This window comes from Hesperophylax consimilis, chromosome 21 (assembly GCF_061612785.1).
Source record: "Hesperophylax consimilis isolate HC1 chromosome 21, BYU_Hcon_1.0, whole genome shotgun sequence".
In the NCBI taxonomy this organism is placed as follows: Eukaryota; Metazoa; Arthropoda; class Insecta; order Trichoptera; family Limnephilidae; genus Hesperophylax; species Hesperophylax consimilis.
The window spans coordinates 15,467,019-15,486,433 of NC_142856.1; the positions used below are offsets into that span (position 1 = coordinate 15,467,019).

The window sequence follows — 19,415 nt, forward strand, 5'->3', positions numbered from 1 at the left end:
TTTCGTGTAATAATAATTGATTTTATCAGTGAGTTCTTGACCAAACTAGGCCAGTAATCTCTGAAATGAAACTTGAAATCTCTGGTATCACGATTGAAACTTCGTCCATTGTCAGGGCACATACTTTTGTTTATCCATATTATTCAAACAACTTCTTCTGCTAATTGGAGATTCACTTGATCAGGAAAGACGCATAGTCAACATATGTTTACGGTTGACTCGTTTTTGAGTTCAACAGCTTGGCTGTGGAACGATTTTCTGTCCTCTGTGTTTTCTCCCTCCTACAAAACAGGTCTGTTCAAGACTCATGTTCTACTTTTCCTCAAAAAGACTCTCTACACAGCATCCCCAAATATGGGATAAATATTGTCTTCAGGACCACCTGTGTGAAGTTATTGTAAAAACAAAATACTATCAATCGTCCTGTCTCCAGCCATCGTAGTCCAGGGAACCATTCAATGTATCATCATATCTGCCATAGGGTGACCGGATAAATCATCAAAATGATAATTCATCACATCTTTAAAAAGTTATATAAAGTCATGAAAAGTGATGAACCAAAAACTTTTTTAACTGGGTTAAGTAGGTTAGGTTAGGTTAGGTTGGGTTAAAAATTTTTTTTTCATCGTTTCTAATGACTTTATATTAATTTTTAAAAGTGTGTTGAATTGTCACCGTGTTGAGTTATTATGGAACCGTATTATACACCGGTGTTCATTAAATCAGTTACTCAAGATTTCTTCGCACGATTAAAAAAAAACTCATATATTTTCACAATTAGCTGTGCAAATTACATGACGCCAGAGCTCACCGAGTTGTAGTGGGACATACAAATAGATTTAGAATAGTTGTTCATATTTTATATTTAATTATTATGCTACCCTTATAAGTAACTGTTAGTTAAAGGTGTGTTGAATTGTCGATGTGTTGATTTATCATGGAACCGTTTATCTATTTTGAGGCACGATCAACTTTTTTGTTCTATTCATTACTTAGAAAGAAAATGTCTAGACGTTATCGAGGAGCACAAAGGCACAATGCAACATGTCTAGGCGTTATCGAGGAACACGAAGGTAAAATACAAAATGTCTAGACGTTATCGAGGAGCACGAAGGTACAATACAAAATGTCTAGACGTTATCGAGGAGCACGAAGGTACAATACAAAATGTCTAGACGTTATCGAGGAGAACGAAGGTACAATACAAAATATCTAGACGTTATCGAGGAGCACGAAGGTACAATACAACATGTCTAGACGTTATCGAGGAGCACGAAGGTACAATACAACATGTCTAGACGTTATCGAGGAGGAAAAAGGCACAATACAATATTGAGGCATTTCAATTGCAATTAGTAATAAACTTTTATAAAAAACTTTCGTCGCTGCATAAGAATAAACAAAAATTGACGGTCAGTATGACCACCAACTCACTTGCGCCATCGGTTGATTCGGGCGTTCAAAGGGTCAGTGTCAAAATTCTAGGTTAATTGTCACGAAAACGCGCGTTGAACAACTTAGAATTAGGGCCTACGATGACTCTCCAATCTTTTATTAGACGTACCCTTAGTACTAAACCTGATACTTTATGCTTTCATACATGGTGAATATGCGGTTAACGGTCACGACAATGCGCGTCAAAAGGTAGACAATCTCATAGTGATCGCATAATGCGATGGCCCTTGAAATTATCACGCACTCCTTGTACTGGCAGCATCGACCAATGGCTGGCGGCGAGTGTATTGAAACTGCCGAGTCACGCCTGTCTGGAGATACGCAAAAAAATGTTAACAAAAAACTGAATTATTTTATTTTATGCACTTTTAGGCCCAAATTCAAAAATGTTTTCCAATCAGAACTTCATCAAATAAAATTTGTCAGACCATACATTACAACTGTTCGTAAAATGAAGGGAAAAGATTATACAAAATGACTCGATGTTAATATAAAAAAATTACAAATAATAAATCCAATGCCGGTGTAGAACGCACGAAGAAAAATGAATATTAGCGATGATTTACCAAATAAAATTAAAAAAGATCTATTATATAACCTCTTACATTCACATTTAAACTACTTGATTGAAATCTGGGGAAACGCATATGAAACCTATATAAATGAATTACAGGTAACACAAAACAAAGTAATCAAAAAGCTATTTCACTTCAAACCTAGAACATCCAAAAAAATGGTATATGGACACAAAACTGTTAATACTAAGAAAACTATATGAATATAATACATGTTTCGTTATTTACAAAATAAATAATAAACCCATACCTACATACAAATACAGAATTCATTAAAACGTCCCAAGTACACACACACTTTACACCGCAACACGATAACATACATTTGAACACCGTACATACACACTATGGCAAGCAATCCATTGGTTAGAAGGGGGGCAATATAATATAATTGCCTTCCAGACAAAATTAAAAATTAAATAAACTTTTATGCTCAACCAGCAAAACAACAAACATGTGAATAATATTGTTATGTAATGTATTTATGTGTAATGTAGTTAAAAAAATATTTAGTTTAGTTATTTCTAGTAACATCAGTGAATATGTAATTTTCTTTTATCTGGAATAAAAAACTTTATTTTATTTTATTATAATCTTCTTCAAAATTATTATTTAAAAAACCTGATACCATACCATTATCTAATAAAGTATTATTCATTTCATTATATATCAGAACACATGTTCATGCAGCTGCGTTTATGCTGTTATTACACGGGTTCCAACATCGCCATAATACATTCGTGTTTTACTGATAGTTTACTAAGAAATCTGTCAATTAATTCGTTAAAGACCTGCAGTCCCGTTTTCAACAGGAATACAACAATTTGAAGAGATTTTTAATAAATTAGCAATATTTTATATGGCTTAGTTTTCTCCGTGCAATATGTAAACAAAAAATAACAAGTAGGTATGAAAAAGACAAGTTTGAGTTGAGAGGAAGCTACAAGCCAAAAATGTGTATATTCTTGGTATACCTTATATCGTTGGTAATAGGCGTTAAAATTGCATGACAAAAGGAGTCTAGAAACGTTTGATTTCTAGCAAAAAAACTGTTTTTTATTTATTTTGTAAATAATTTTATAAGAAAGCAAAAAAGTTAATCAAATCAAACTGTCACAGATAATCTTAGCTATAATACTGTATTTTTTTAAAAAGTGTTTTCCTTTATGCTTTCATACATATCTAATAAAAAAAAAAGTGGGTGTGTCAAGCCTACGCAAGACAGAAGTGAAACTTCTAGTTTCAGCTGATGCTTGGCGTGGCGCAGTTCGCTGGTGTCTGAGAGAGAGGAAAGAAGAGAAGAGAGAGAACGTTCGTGAGCGGCTCCCCCACCTCAACAAGGTTTCACTTCAAAAATGCCACAGCCGAGAATCGAACCTCGCTTAACTGATTGAAAGCCAACCACGCTGAGCACCAACTGTAAGCAAAGCCGCATAAATTGATTATATTATGTAGGTTCTGAAAATATGAGAGCTTGTTATGTTTTATAATGTTACCTACATCACACCCAAAATATAATATATTTTTAAAAATAATGTACAATGTACAGAAATAGAATCCCACACAAGATCGCGTAGTGCGCTCTAGCGAACGGATATTTTATCAGAGGGAGATAGTTTTAATTTTTTTTTCTGTAAATTATTACATATTATCAAAATAAATAAATTAATTAAATAAATGTAATACAATTATCATAATATACGGATTAGATAATAATTTTAATCCAACACAATAACGCAAAGCGCGCTCTAGCGGAGTAATGTTTTATCACAGTGAGATAAGTGTTTTTATTATTTTGCAATATTATTTTCTTTTAAAAAATGTTCTGACCTACTAAAAAATAAGATATTGAATGAAAAAGGCGTTAAAAACAAAAAAATAATGTGCGATGGCCGAGAATCGAACTCGGATCAACTGCTTGGAAGGCAACTATGCTGACCATTACACCACCAACGCCAGTTGTCGGGATGAGCTAAGAAGCATTTATATGTTACTTCAAAACTTTGACTAGATCAAATGAACTTTAATCGGTGGTGGGGGTACCCGCATTTTCGTTTCGGTCATGAGTCGGTTTTACTCCGGTCCTCGAAATTGCATGACGCGCGTAAAGAAGTTTCACTTCAAAAATTGTTTTAGTAGTTTATATTTATTTTTTTGATTGAGTAATTTATTTTTTTATTTGTATTCTACTTAAGCGAAACGATAGAAAAACCTTTAATTTATCCAAAGCATATTTTTGGTGTTCATAATGTACACCAATTTGTTATAAAGATTAATCAAAATAGTCATTTGGCTTTAAGCTTCGCCTTAATTGAAGTCAAGTCATAATAAGAAATTTTGTATCGTTCTAAGGGCTATCGCTCTAGGCTTGCCACTACAGACTACAGTGTATGTTATAAAAATCGACACATTCGTACAAGAGAAAAATATTATTTAGGCTATTGTGAGGTATCTATAATCGTTCTAGATATTATTTCAGAATGCTAAAAGATAATGATTTTCAAGCTTTTAAGATCGTGTAATAAGTACGTAGATAAGTGATTGCATCTTAATTATGTATTTCATAACAATCCCCAGAACGAACAAAAGGGCACGTAGATCGTTCAAAAAACCTAAATACATAATAACCAGACAATGTTATTCAAGGCCATACTACTATTATTGTCTATCATGTAAAAATAGAAAAAAAATCATCGGAAGGACTGCGAACGTAATGAAAGTCAGCATATTTTAACTAATTATTCAGTGTATGACGTCTACAAGAATGATGATATAAAACCCACCCTAGATTAGCAGACTAGATAGCAGCGTTGATTGAATCTTCCATTCATTATCATTATACTCCTACCAGTGAAACATTAACATCACTTAATAATTCGCTACAAACAATATGTCTTTTTTAATTTATTTATTTATACGCCCATTGGGCTTTTACATGCATAGTTTATAAAAAAATAATATTCTGAAGATTGTAAGTTCACAATAGTAACAATACACATAATCATATCCATTTGACATATTATAACAGCAAGTAATTAGTAAATGCATACAATAATTATTTGTACGTGTAAATCTGTTGTACAAAAATAAGAATATGTCTACTCCTAAGGTATACAAACGTAAATTAGTTAAAAAGAAATGTAAAGTTTATATGTAAATACTAGGTAGTGGCAGCAGTAACATGATATCATACGACACGTAGTGTATGAGGCCTTTGAATTAGAAAGTTAACGAAATAATTATTAGCGGTATTGTTAACAAAATTAAATTTGGAAACCGATTGGAAACGATAGACATAATTTATAATAATAATTTATACTTCATCCTGATGTTCTGGAACGTATACATTTGCGAGCCGAACTGCCAAGCTGAAACTCAACTTAAAGGAAAAAAACGAAGCTACCGCAAATAGCGCGAAACACCGCTTGCAGTTGCTTCGTTTCTTTCCCGTAATTCGTGGCTCGGCTCGCGTTTACGTATACGTAACATTACGTTTTATGTCCCCAATAACTTCACCAAAAGCAGCAAAGCCATTTTTATTTTTCCAAGAGGCAGGACCAACATACTAATGACTTCGCTTATGAACCAACTTTGTTTTGAGATAGACATTTTTCAGTCAAACCTCAGTGAATCAAAGATTAGAATAAGTATTTATTTTATCAAGATACTGCAACGCAACTGATCAAATTAATGTAAGTAATTTATTAATATACTCGTATATAGGTTTTCCACAAGAAAAATAAATAATTAAATCATTTTATAAAGATTTATTTATCTATGAAAACATTGTCAGAAATATTATTTTAAATTGTGTGTAATTGCTTATTGAGGATGCTAAAGTCACAGTTTCTCAGAGCTGTTGGGACTGCACATCACATAAAAATAGGTTAAATTTGTTAATAAAGCTGTGTAATTCTTGTTGTATAAATATTGCCTATGGAAACTTTAAAAGAGGTTTATTTGAAAACTCCATTAATAAATAAAAATATTAGCAAAAAATATATTTTTTTAAAAGATTACGCCGAGATTACTCGTCGGTGTGACTATAATTAATCACCGTGAACATATTTAAGGCATCCGTCACACTTAATGTTGTATTGTATCCAAGATGAAGTTGTCAGCTAGTGTTGTATTGGTGCTTTTCGCCTTTGGGGCGGCCAACGCCGGGGCTAATTTGAAAGGGTAGGAAAATTGATTATTTTATATTGAAATAATAATATTTAAAAAAAATTGAAGGACAATAACTTCTTGTAATTCTAATAAGTTCCACTTATTTTAATTATGAAGTCTGTAGCCTACCAGTTTAATACATAAGTTTCACAAATAATTTGTGTCAATAACTGACCTGATGAAGCTTTGGTATGAATGACAACGAAAGACTACCGTATTAAAACATTTTTGATTTGTTCATATTTTCTCTACTGATGCGATGATATTGATAGACAAAAATAAAATTAGTTGCATTATTAACTACGTATATAATAATAACATTTGGATGATCAGTATAGCGCTGTTATTGTGCAAAATCACCTCAAGGGCAGTATGTATTTGAATTCTCCATAAGGAAATTGTTGCTTGTGCAATGTTAACTTCGGCTCGCAGAAAATTAAACTGAATCTGATTCTTTTAACCTCTCGATTAAGCCCGTAGTAATCCAATTAATTGTGTTAATGTAGCTATTGAAGTTGGTGAATGAATACAGTTTAATTATTAACGTTTTAACTATTATTTATGGTTTTCAGGAGCAAAATCTACGACATTTATCCCACATCAGAAAGCCAGTTCGCAGCTGTGAACAGCTTGGATTTAAGTTCTTATGGCGTTGACATCTTACAACACCCTAGCAAAGATGGGCGATTGGGCAAAGTGCTGGTACATGCAAACTCTCAAGTTTCTTTTGAAACTGATATGAAATCGGCTGGAGTTCCTTTCATCGTAGCTGTTGAGGACCTTGAACCGTGAGTATTACTCCAAATTTATCATAAATTAAAAATAATAATTAAGAGTTAGATAAATGAGATCTGGACTCATGGTGAAACACTGTTTTGGGCACATCTTTATTGGTGTATATATCATGTAAAAAGGATTAAAAAAAATAACATAGAAAGGACTGCAAATGTCAGCATATTTTAGGTAATTATTCAATGACGTCTAGAAGAATTGTGATATAAAAAAAGATATATCAATTATAAAATATACTAATTTCGTTATCTGTGCGTTCTGCGGGAAATCGGGTTAAATGAACTAAAAATTGCTTTGAATTTAAGTGTCATTTTCAAAATTGGAACTAATTGTGTGAAGAATTCAGGCAAGCCATATAGTAGGTACCTACCTATAATGCAATATTTTAACAGAATTTTTTTTAAAGATATGTTATATTTTTTGGAATTGGAACTGATTTGTCAATAATTCAGACCATCCCGTGATTTTTTGTGGAGCTGCGCTAGTGATAAAATAAATAAAGTGTTAACATAATAAGAAGTTATACAATACAAAATCAGTAATGAAAGAAGACGGGGAAGGTCGAATAGGTGAAGGACATTCTGTGTTTGTTTATATTGAGCACGCCTTAATAACATTTTGACAGTGGAGTGGACAGGAGTTCCTCCTTATATTGGCTCCAGACTTAGAATTAGTTTGGCAAGATGTTTTGTCAAGATTCTTTGAAGAATAGTAGACCCCAGAAAAAAAGTTAAGGTGAGGATATCACCCGTAGAGAATATTTAAAAACAAATTAAACTTATGCTTTTAGTGTCATCGAGAACGAGAGACGAAGCAATGATTTGGCCAAGATGACCGCTGCCAAGGCAGGAAGAAATATTGACTTCACAGCTTATTACAGACACGATGAAGTAAGTGTACACAGCAAATTTATATCAGTAGGTAACAATTACGATTCGATCTTTAAGGTCGTTGTAACTGTCGACTATTTGAAAGAATATTCTATGCCACACGCACACTTCGGAGCGCAGTTTAGTAGTATATTCTTTCATTTCAATTTCATCAATAAAACAGCCATATAATGTACAGTCAGATATTCCCTTATTATGGGATTTGATTTTCATATACCAGAATGCTTACTCTTGTTAGTATTGTCTCTTCAACAAATAAACCCGAATTTATGATATGTATATGTTTTTATAACTCAAAATACTTCAGTTGAAAACAAAGCTTGAATTTCAAGTGTTTTCGATTGATTTTTTAAGGTTTTAGCTAATCTTTCTAATCAATGATGTATTTAGAATGAATTGTTGTTTACAAGCATTTAATCGTAAGTAGGTAAATATTATATTTTCGCTTATCGTTATTGAAATTGTGTATAATGAAATAGAAAAAATCTGAAATTAAAACTCAATCCGAAACAGACACGTTGTTATCGTTTATAAACGTAATTGTAGTAATTTTAAATACAGGATCTCCGGACGTTAAGTACGAAATTCCAATTCCAATGTTTTAAGGTAAATTTAGGTAAAAAAGTTGTATGGGAAAATAAATATTCTTCATTGAAAATAAACATTGGAATTTCGAAAAAGTTATTATTTTTTCGAATCTTTTACCATCGGCTAGAATAACCTCCCAAAGTTAGAAAGTTGGTTCCCCGGACACTTTACCAGTGAAAAATTACAGGATATAATTTTTTTAATTCAAAGAGATGTATTTAAAAAAGTTAAAAATAATTATATTTATCGTAAATAAATGCCACGACCGAGAATCAAACCCCGATCATCTACTTAGAAAGCAACTTTGCTGACCATTAAATCACCACTTATCGTAAGAGCGACGGCATTAATTCATTATATTTACTGAAAATATAAGTATGATGTATTTTTGAATTTTTGAATATTACGTAGGCACACCACAATCGAAAAGTTACGTTCGACAACCGAAATTATACAGTGTGTTTACAAATAACATTGTGTAATAATTGTTCTTTTTGCAGATCAACGCCTATTTGGACGAGCTGGCAGTAAAATACCCTAATGTGGTTACCATTGTAACCAGGAAGTCTTACCAAGGAAGGGATTTGAAGGCCATCCTCATTTCAACAACAGGAGGAACCGACAAGAGCAAGCCTGTGCTCATTTCCGATGCAGGAATCCACGCCAGAGAATGGATCGCTCCTGCTGTGGCCCTCTATATCATCACCAAACTGGTGGAAGATGTCACCGAGAGTGATCTGGTCGACAAAATTGATTGGGTTATTATCCCAGTTGCGAATCCGGACGGATATGAATACACTCACACCACGGTAAATATATATTTTTTATTTTAGTTAAGGCGAAGCTTAATGCCAAATCACTATTTTGATTAATCTTTATAACGAATTGGTGAACATTATGAATACCAAAAAATATGCTTTAGATAAATTGAAGGTTTTCCTATCGTTTCGCTTGAGTAGAATACAAATAAAAAAAATAAATTACTAAATAAAAAATATAAATGCAAACTACTAAAAAATTTTTTTTTAAAGAAATGTATGAACGCGTAAAGGAAACAACTTTTAAAAAATACAGTTTTATAGCAAAGATTATCTGTGACAGTTTCACTTGATTAACTTTTTTGTTTTCTTATAAAATTATTTACAAAATAAATAAAAAAAAACTGTTTTTTGCTAGAAATCAAACGTTTCTAGACTCCTTTTGTCATGCGATTTTAATGCATATTACCAACAATATAAGGTATACCAAGAATATACACATTTTTGGCTTGTAGTTTCCTCTTAACCTTCCAGCGGGCGCGTTGAGAAATTTCCCTTGAGCGGGCGCTTGTCGTAAATTTTACGTCATCAAGTTTTCTCCATGTAAGTGGTGTTTTCTTTATACAAATGTTAGGGAATTTCTTTGAGGATATGAAAAATCATAATAGGCAGTACTTTAAAAATATATATTTGACTTTCTTAAAAAAAACGAGGCAACACTATAAACATGTTAATATTTCAAAACAAAATATTTTATCCACCTATTTAGTCAGTATCAATATTCTCATCCTTACAATTGTTACAAACCACCTCAACTGAAGAATGGTTTTTGCATGTAAAAGACTGGCAACGGCAACACTTCATTGATGCGGAGGATCTTTTCTTATCCAGTGCACATAACCGACAAACACCGCATTTTGGAAAGCTTCTGTTTTATTCTTCTGTTATCGGTTTAACTGCCCTACGGTAATTCACTTTGAGAAAAGCATTTATATCTTGCGGTAAATGTTTGACATTTGATTTGACTCTAGCATAGCTCGAAGCTCGATGCTTACAACTAAGTCGCAAGAGTGGGGGAAGCGATAAGGCGCGTTTGTCGTAAATTTTACGACAGCGCGCCCGCTGGAAGGTTAAATAGCTGCCGTGTACCCGGCGTTAGCGGTTATCCTTAGGAGATACGTTGTAAATACACATAGTCAACAACTTAGAGTTTTCTGTATGCCTTTTTGAGATATACAATTCCGTAGTACCTAAATTATTTTGAGATATACAATTCCGTAGTACCTACATTATTTTGAGATATACAATTCCGTAGTACCTACATTATTTTGATGTATCTCACAAGGTTTAGCCAGCGTTAGCAATGTCAGCGTCAAAAATATTTTTTTTCGACTTGATTACAAAACATCGAATTTTCTCTTCTTTATATAAATAAAATATATGCATGTATTATATACTTGAACCTATAAAAATTTGTTACGTAGTTTAGAAGAACTAAGCGCACAAACAGACAGAAGCGGATAGTGTGTTTGTTTTTTTACTATTAACAGATTAAAGATCGCAGAACCGTGAAAAATAACGGGACATTATTGACTGAGCGCGAGCGTAAGGAAGTCCTGTTTTAACTGCACCGTTTTTCATTTCGTCTGTCTGTAAATTTGTTTAGGTATTCCGTGTCCGATTCAAGATGGCGGCTGCGTTCGATAGTACATTTTATACCGCCAGAGTTAGCACGAGCGTTACGGGCTTTCAAATCGGAATAATAAATATTACGCTAGGTCTATTTTTCACAGACTTACTAGTAATTGTAGGATGTAAGATTTGTGAAGCTGAAAGAATTTATTTATAAAATATTTGCAACACAATCATTACCTAGGAAAAAAAAACAATTAGAAAGACGATCAGAACTTAACTTATCGAATGAATATCGTTACTCGACTTAAAAAATCATTTTTTTATAAAATACATAGTATTTAATTGAAATTTACAAGCATTGATACTATCACCAAACTAGGCAACTACTTGTTTTATGGTGACCAATACATTATAGTTATTTTGTATAAAATGAAAAGAATATAACGTAAGATATTTGATTTTACTAATAAACGTATTTAAAACCCTACACAAACGATAAACCATTAGTGATTCAGTTTTAGGTCCGTCCATTTTTGACAGATTTATGCGTCAACAAGCGATACCGCGTAGTAAGAACTTATATAATAATAATAAATATGAATAATACAAAAGTTTTACTTCTGACTATGAATCAAATTGATTGTACAGGTCGATTGTAAAAGTATTAAAAAACCTCATTAAAATTACTAATCACTCTAAGAAGTGCAATTTAATATTTTTCTAATCTGTTATTAACTTAAATTAAGTTAAAAACTGTCATTTATAACTTTGAATTCTTTACATTACGGTGATAAGTTTATATTGGTACAAGTGTAACCATCGTACAAGTACTATAAAAAAGTAACAAATACCTTAAAATAAACCATCTTTCTAAAGCCTTTTTAAATAAAATACGAAAAACTATTAGGGAAAAACGCATTTTAGGTGAAATAAAACTAAATATATTAACGGGATGTTACTTGACTTATCTAAGTAAAAATTAAAACATTTTATTTCTACAGAATCAAAAAAAATATACATTTCAAATATAGAATTAAAACAATAGTGTGGGAAATATATTGTAGGTAGGTACTTTTTCGAAAGTCTTGTTTTTTAGACTAGCTCCACACAGGGAGCCCTGAGGAAAATATTTACCGATATATGACCCCAAGAAAATATTTTCCCTCAGAGCCTATGTAATTTTTGGGGATGCTATTTAGAGTGTCTTTCAAGGAAAGGTGGGAGAGGTAGATCAGGGAAGGAAAAAAAGTATAAGGTGTGGGTAGGAATCAGGGGGTCAGTGTGTTCAGGAGTGTCGGGGGTATGAAGCTATCCCTCCCAATGCGGTACAATTGAGTCCTGCTAGAGAGGACGAATGGTCACCCTCAACCAGTATCTCCCGATCCGGAGTCACCAAAGTCACCAAACGGAGAGTACCACTTGGGGCGATTTATGGCAGAGGTCTTGGTTATTCAATAAATGGTTCCCAAATCCACCTGCAAAATAGAAATTGTCGAGATTTCAAAATAATGATTTTATAATTTACACAATGCCCAACGAATAGAGCCTTTGACAGACCACTCTATATATTCGTGGCTTGGCCTATTTCAGCATATCGCTCACCATACATTCCCATTAGTAGTGTATGTGCTGAAATAGATCAAGCCATGATGTGTATAGTGTAATGAGTCACCTACCTATTTATCGGTTCAATTTGTGAAAATGTCGCCCTCGTACGGTTAAGGAAAATATAATATTGTTTAATTGAGTGAAAATATTGTTATCACAATAAATAATAATTATTGGGTAGAAAACCTAATAAGCTGGCTGACTGGAGACAAAAGAATGCTAATATCATATTTATATATTGTGTAATGTTGTGATTATTCTCAAAAATAACTGATTAAAAGCAAAAATGAATGTAATGTCATAAATCCAGTATCAGAGTGATCAAAGAGTGTGATTGATAGTTTTATTGATATAAAAAATGTTATCTTAAGTTTTGTCGTGTGTCTGCTGATACACGTAGAAATTCAATTAGGTACAAATATCAACAAATTAATAATGATTAACTTTATCGTGATTAATTTTTGAGTAATTTTGCCATATTCCTCCTTCTTTCACCAATATTTCGGACAGCTGCGAAGTTATCTGACCTGATGATGGATACTTTAACGCGGTCTGAAACTTATTCATTAATACACGTATTTGCCAGACATCTCCTAATTCGTAACCCCACAATGTTTTTGTAAAACAATGAAGGGATTTAATTTCTCCTGCATTAGCCTACTAAATCGAATCTACGTTTTAGACTACCACGACTACTTTTGACAACTGCCTTTAGAACTGTTCGGTTTCAGATAAGCACTTAATTTAATGGTTTTTATTTTGACTTTAGGATCGCTTCTGGAGGAAGACAAGGTCCCCAACAAGCAGCGTCCTGTGCACAGGAGTAGATGGTAACAGGAACTTCGACTTCTTCTGGAATGGTCCCGGATCGAGCAGCATCCCTTGTTCCACCACGTACGCTGGACCGACTGCTTTCTCCGAAGTGGAAACCCAGTTCTTGAGAGACCTGATCGAAGAATACAAAGGAAGGACTCAGGCAGTCATCAGCATTCATAGCTACGGATATTATTTCATCTACCCTTACGGATATAACGCACTCCCTACTGCCAATGACGCAGAGCTGGCTAGTGTTGGAAGGAAGGTAGCAGACGCTATTGATGGTGCGGCGTTGCCAGGATCTCCAAAATACACCGTTGGTAATTCTGGAGCCGTTTTGTACGTCACTTCTGGAGCAACCAACGACTACGCTTACGAAATTGGACAGGCAAGGCTTGCTTACACTCTGGAGTTGCCTGGACAAGGATTCGATCTGCCTCCATCAAACATCGACCAGGTCGTCAAGGAGACTTGGCAAGGATTCGTCGTCCTGGGTCGTCATATTATTGATACTCAGTGAGAGGATTAAATACGCAGAAATAATTTAAAAACAACATATCAATCTGAACACAAACGTATCCATGTGATTTTTGTAATAAAGTAGAGTTTTCCATAAATATGTTAATTATTATTTATTAATTTCCCCTATCGTATCAGGCTTCAGATACACTTTTTATATAGTTATTTTTATTATTTTCATCTGTTATCAAAGTAAGGTGTTTTGATGACTTTACAATTATCGCTACACTGAACCATTTTGTTTGACTTGGTCAAGAATTAATATTAGAAAAATAATTATCATTTTCCGTTTCGAGTCTTCGATAATATTTTTTTTGTTTTGAAGTAAATACCTAAGAACATAACATTATTTATATATACATATATATATAGGAGAAATAGGTTTTCAACCTTTAAATGATTGACTGCAGAAATAAATGCTTTTGTATAAATTAGCTAATAGACGTAATGAGTTGGTATGGTAACTGCAAATAAGGCTTATCTCTTTATATAAAGAACAGAAATGAAAAAACAGACTCGGAAAAGAAAAGACCTCATTTGCTTCCTCAAAATTATAAATGGTATTATTGATTCACCTACTCTACTGCTACTCATTCCCTTCAATATCCCTCGCAAAGACTCAGAAATAATGAACTGCTCTTCCTCAACCATCATTCGACAAATTATGGATATTATTCACCATTGTCCAGAATGTGTAGACTGGTCAACTCAAGTCAAAACCTTAACTTTTTTGGGATAAGTCTGAATGATTTTTGCCAGTCGCTAAACAAGTGACGGAATATTATAAGTGTCCTGTGGTCCTGACCCACGGCGTATTCTTGATTTGATTCGACTTGTCACTTTATTTTCTTATATTATATCCACCATATGTCTTTGCTTTTATGTACCTTTGTCTACTCCTGTATTTTTCATTTTACTTTATTCGTGTTATTATTTTGTAATTTGGACGATGTCCGTTAATAAATAAATAAACATAATCTGTAGCGGGCGGGCGGCGTAGATATGATTTTTATACAAATCTACAGTTTTATTCTGAGATTGATGACATTCTGTACACTTGACTTAGAAACAAGAGGGAGGTCACTGTCCACATCTGCTTTTGACAAACTTCCTGTAAAGCTGGGGCAACGTCCGGGACTTCAGCTAGTTCAGGATAAAAAAGATATTATGAACTTTAGAAAAAAAAAATAAATTAAACAAATACTTTGTTTTAAACCAATAATTTATTTAAATTTACCCACCGGTTTCGCCTGACTTAAACTTCACCGGGGTAACAATTTAAACTGCTTTAAGTTGTTACATTTTAAATTAATTAAATAATGGTAATAATTAAAATAATTTAAAACAAACTGTTTGTTTCATATAATAATAATATGTCGAACCACAAATTGATTGCATTCTACGAAAATAAATTATTAGGAACATTACGAAAAAAATCAGATGGCTAGTGTTAATTTCGCTGGTCAAAACAAAGTTTTATCTACGTAATTTATCTAATTTTAATCTTAAAAATATAAAAAAAAAATATATATTTAAAAGGTGCCTAGTGCAACAAAATAAACGTAAATCTCAAGACAAAATGACACACATAATGGAATCAATCTAAGATTGTAGAAAATAATAAATTTTTATTATCTTTGACATATTTTATTATATGAAAGATAATAAAAAAAACCTAAGAATTCAAGTATAATCTCATCCAGTTGATAAGACTTATTTAATCGGTAGCACAAAACAGTAGCTCAGTCGCAAAAGAACGATGAAGCTATTGGCTGTATTTTTCTTGTCGGTGGTCGCCTTCGTGGGGGCTTCCGAGGAAGAAACACTTTTAGAAGGGTAAGCGATAGCTAATCTCAATCTATCTTCTTCTTTTTAATCTTCTACATCTTCTAATACATCTCTTACTACCCATTTGTTTAATTCTACCTTTTAAGTTCCTTGTCTTCCAGCTTTAGACATCGACTTACTACTAATTGTCTACAGTTTTGATGATTCTTGGCAGCTCTTTCATTTTAATAATTTATTTATCTTTCCTTGAAAATCTCCATGATACGCGAAGTGACGTTTATGTAATCTAAATTAAAATTCTACCTGACGGTACGTGATTGATATTTTTTATCTGACACAAGTGCATTGATTCATCTATAAAAATCTTTCAAAATTTCTGTACAATTGTATCTGGGCATTTGTTGAGTATTGAAGAATCGAGGAATTAGATTCATGACTTTTATGATCGCGTATGAACCCACTGTCAAATATCAATTGTTCTATCTTTTCCAGGTACGATTTAAAATTATAGTATAAAACCAATAATATTTCGTTGCTTGAGTGTTGGGTTCTTGAAAACAAGTGCCTACTCGACTACTTAACACCACCAAGAGTGCTAAGTCTACGATGCATAGAATCCACAGTCATAAAACATAAACGCATAAAACCAGATATTTTATAAGTCTAGTTTAGACTCAAGACATAAATGGGTAATCATTCAAGATCAAAACATTGTAGAATCAAAAAGGCACCAATATTTTACTCCGTAAACTAAATATTATTCTAATTATTCCGTTTAATGTCCGGTACAAACAACCACAACAAAAATAAAACTAGTAGTATTAGTAATAACAATAATGTTATTAATTAATTTAAAAAAAACATTAACATAATAATCTAATAACACGCTTGCTATTTTCTTATTCCTAAAGACCAAATCACTACGGTAACAATGCCAATGTTATTATGTTGTTATTTAGAAATGTTTATTATAGGTAGGTACCTATAATTTTTATGAAACTTCATATCAAACGTTAAAGATTATATTGATATGATTACAACAATCGTGATAAAAACGTTTGAGTTCAAATATATGTGCAGCGAACCATTATTATTAATCAGTTTTGATTTGCTGTTTCTTATCTGTTATAAAACATTATAACTTTTTTTTAATTTTCAGGAGTAAAGTGTACGATGTCTACCCCCATAGAAAGGACCAAGTCCAGTTTGTGAATAGCCTTGATAATACAATTCCAAGCCTAGATATCTGGCAACGTGCTCATGTGTCAGAAAGACAAGCCAGAATCTTGGTTCCCCAAGACGTGCAATCTGAATTTGTGAATATTCTCAATAGCGAGCGCATTCCTTACATAATCACTATTGGAGATGTCAAAAGGTAAGACAAAAACGACGTTAACATATTATTTAGCATAGTTTAACAACATTATCAATAGTCAGAAACGCATTCTAATCCATCGATAATGGAAGTCGACCAATCTTGACGTGTTGTAAATTTTAGTGTCTAGTGTCAATGCTTCCATTCTGTCTTATAATAGAAAATCTGTGCCTAAAGGCACAAAGACGAGACGAGATAATACCCTAAATAAAATCAGAATCTTAGCGACAGACGTAGCAAAAAAAAATATGCGATGCGTGGCCCTGTGTATTGGACCAATCTCTAAAATAAAGTGAGAATCTTAACGACATAAGTAACGAAGTCGTGTAAAAACAATATTCGGCGCGCGGCCCGGTGTAATGATTAGACCTACGGGCGACTTTGCCCTAGCAAGCATAGAAAATCGATCTTTCCGTGGAGTTAATTTTAATTATTTTTGAAGAACGTATTACTAAAATCTCAAATGTTTATAAAGGGAAGTTACTGATTCATCGTCTAGAAAAATAAAATTTGGTGCTTACTGCTAATTTTATAGCTGAAAGACGTTTTATACATTTTTCAAACCGTTTTATATAAAATATTTTAATGGTAAGGTCCCGCTTTCATTAATATTAAATATAAATAACTTGCATCTGTAGGGATCCCTTAAGAAATATTTTGAAATTTTAGTAATACTTTCATCAGAAATAATTAAAATGTGAGCGTCGAGCAACCCCCCTTTATTAGAGTCTTATGTCGCATTTTTGCATAAAAAATTGATATCGTTGTAAATTTCAATGTAGGAGCATTTACTAGAAGTTCTAATGATGAATGCTTCAATATCTGCGAGACAAATTGTTCACCAAATAATAATCTGATACCGGAGAGCAAAGTTCCCGTATTCGAGTCGAGTGTCAAATAAATATTTTATTTTTTCTTCATATGAAGCGGTTACTTTGTGATGTGACATTATAATTTAAAATTAAACAGTAACTTTGTAAACATCACTGTGATGTTTACAAAGTTACTGTTTAATTTTAAAATATTTTATTATTTGTTAAAAATTAAATGCTGATAATCTTGTAAAACTTTTCAGCGTTCTGGAGCAAGAAAAACTTGTCAACGATCAAGCGAGACTGAAAGCAAGGAGCGGAGATGCTAAAATTAGTTTCACTGCGTACAATCGCCACGCAGAAGTAAGTAAAGAGAAATCGGTAAAGTTTATCAAATCTGATATGGTATAAAGCGTAATACATGGCGAGAATTTGTTGAGGGAATAATATTAAAAAAATAACTTTTATTTTTAATAGATCAATGCATACTTGGATGACCTCGCTGCCAAATACCCAAACGTGGTCACCGTCGAAACTTTAGGAAAATCCGGTAAAGGCTTGGACTTGAAAATGATCCGAATTTCCACGACCGGTGGAACTGACAATAGAAAGCCGGTGGTCCTCATCGACGCAGGAATTCATGCCAGGGAGTGGATCGCTCCGGCTCTAGCTCTTTATGTTATCACCAAGCTGGTGGAAGATGTCACGGAAAGTGATGTAGTGGACAAGATTGATTGGATTATTATACCCCTGTTGAACCCTGATGGTTATGAATACAGTCACACTAATGTAAGTCTACCAACATCCAAAACTTGTAACTATCTATGAACATGTGTTTGCAATCATACGTAAAACTGAATGTTGTAATGATTTCAGACTCGTCTCTGGAGGAAAACTCGTTCCACCGTATCTAGTACACTTTGCCCTGGAGTTGATGGAAACAGAAACTTTGATTTCAAATGGATGCAATCTGGAGCTAGTTCCCTTACTTGCGCTGAGAACTACGCTGGACCCAAGGCTTTCTCTGAGCCAGAAACGGGATACCTCAGAGATTTGTTGGAACAGTACAAAGGACGTTCAAAACTTTACTTGGCCATGCACAGCCACGGAAGTTACTTCCTTTATCCATTCGGCTATGACGGTTCTCCTACTCCAGATGACGCGGAGCTCCACAGCCTGGGTCTGAAGGTGGCAGCAGCTATTGATGGAGCGGCACTTCCAGGATCTCAGAAGTATTTGGTTGGAAATTCTGGAGCAGCTCTCAATTATCTGGCAGCTGGAGCTAGTGATGATTACGCTTATGCAGTGGGAGGAACAAAACTGGCATACACTCTGGAGCTACCATCTGGAGGATCTTCTGGGTTCGATTTGCCTCCAGCGCGGATTGATCAAGTGGTCAAGGAGTCGTGGCAAGGTATTCTTGTTCTGGCAAGATATGTTATCGACCAGGCAACCAAGGAAGGCATGTACGTTTAAAATCATATGTTTTAAAAATATATTTTTTAATTAAAGAAAAACATTGTCCTGAATAAAAGAAACTGAAAAATAACCCTTTGTTTTAAAAATCATTAGCTATTATACCCAGATTTCAGGGGGGGGGGGGGATCAAAAGCTGTGCAATAAAATCTGCAGAG

The 19,415-nt window shown here is 33.4% G+C and overlaps 3 protein-coding genes across 3 annotated transcripts in view; 2 read left to right on the forward strand and 1 right to left on the reverse strand.

The window, feature by feature from the left end:
* The window catches only part of kek5 (leucine-rich repeat, immunoglobulin-like domain-containing kekkon 5 protein), a 99,747-nt gene that overhangs the window by 32,233 nt on the left and 48,099 nt on the right, over positions 1-19,415 (reverse strand). The gene's annotated exons all lie outside the window — the stretch shown is intronic.
* LOC149413664 (carboxypeptidase B-like) lies at positions 6,139-13,893 on the forward strand. Its single transcript, XM_089644725.1, has 5 exons — positions 6,139-6,212; positions 6,773-6,988; positions 7,783-7,882; positions 8,971-9,279; positions 13,241-13,893. Exons 1-5 carry the CDS (start codon positions 6,139-6,141, stop codon positions 13,805-13,807), a joined length of 1,266 nt encoding a protein of 421 aa, XP_089500851.1. The 3' UTR covers positions 13,808-13,893.
* On the forward strand, positions 15,530-19,323 carry LOC149413665 (carboxypeptidase B-like). Its single transcript, XM_089644537.1, has 5 exons — positions 15,530-15,642; positions 16,754-16,969; positions 18,045-18,144; positions 18,259-18,570; positions 18,658-19,323. The coding sequence occupies exons 1-5, from the start codon at positions 15,566-15,568 to the stop codon at positions 19,255-19,257; spliced, it is 1,305 nt and encodes a 434-aa protein (XP_089500663.1). The 5' UTR covers positions 15,530-15,565; the 3' UTR covers positions 19,258-19,323.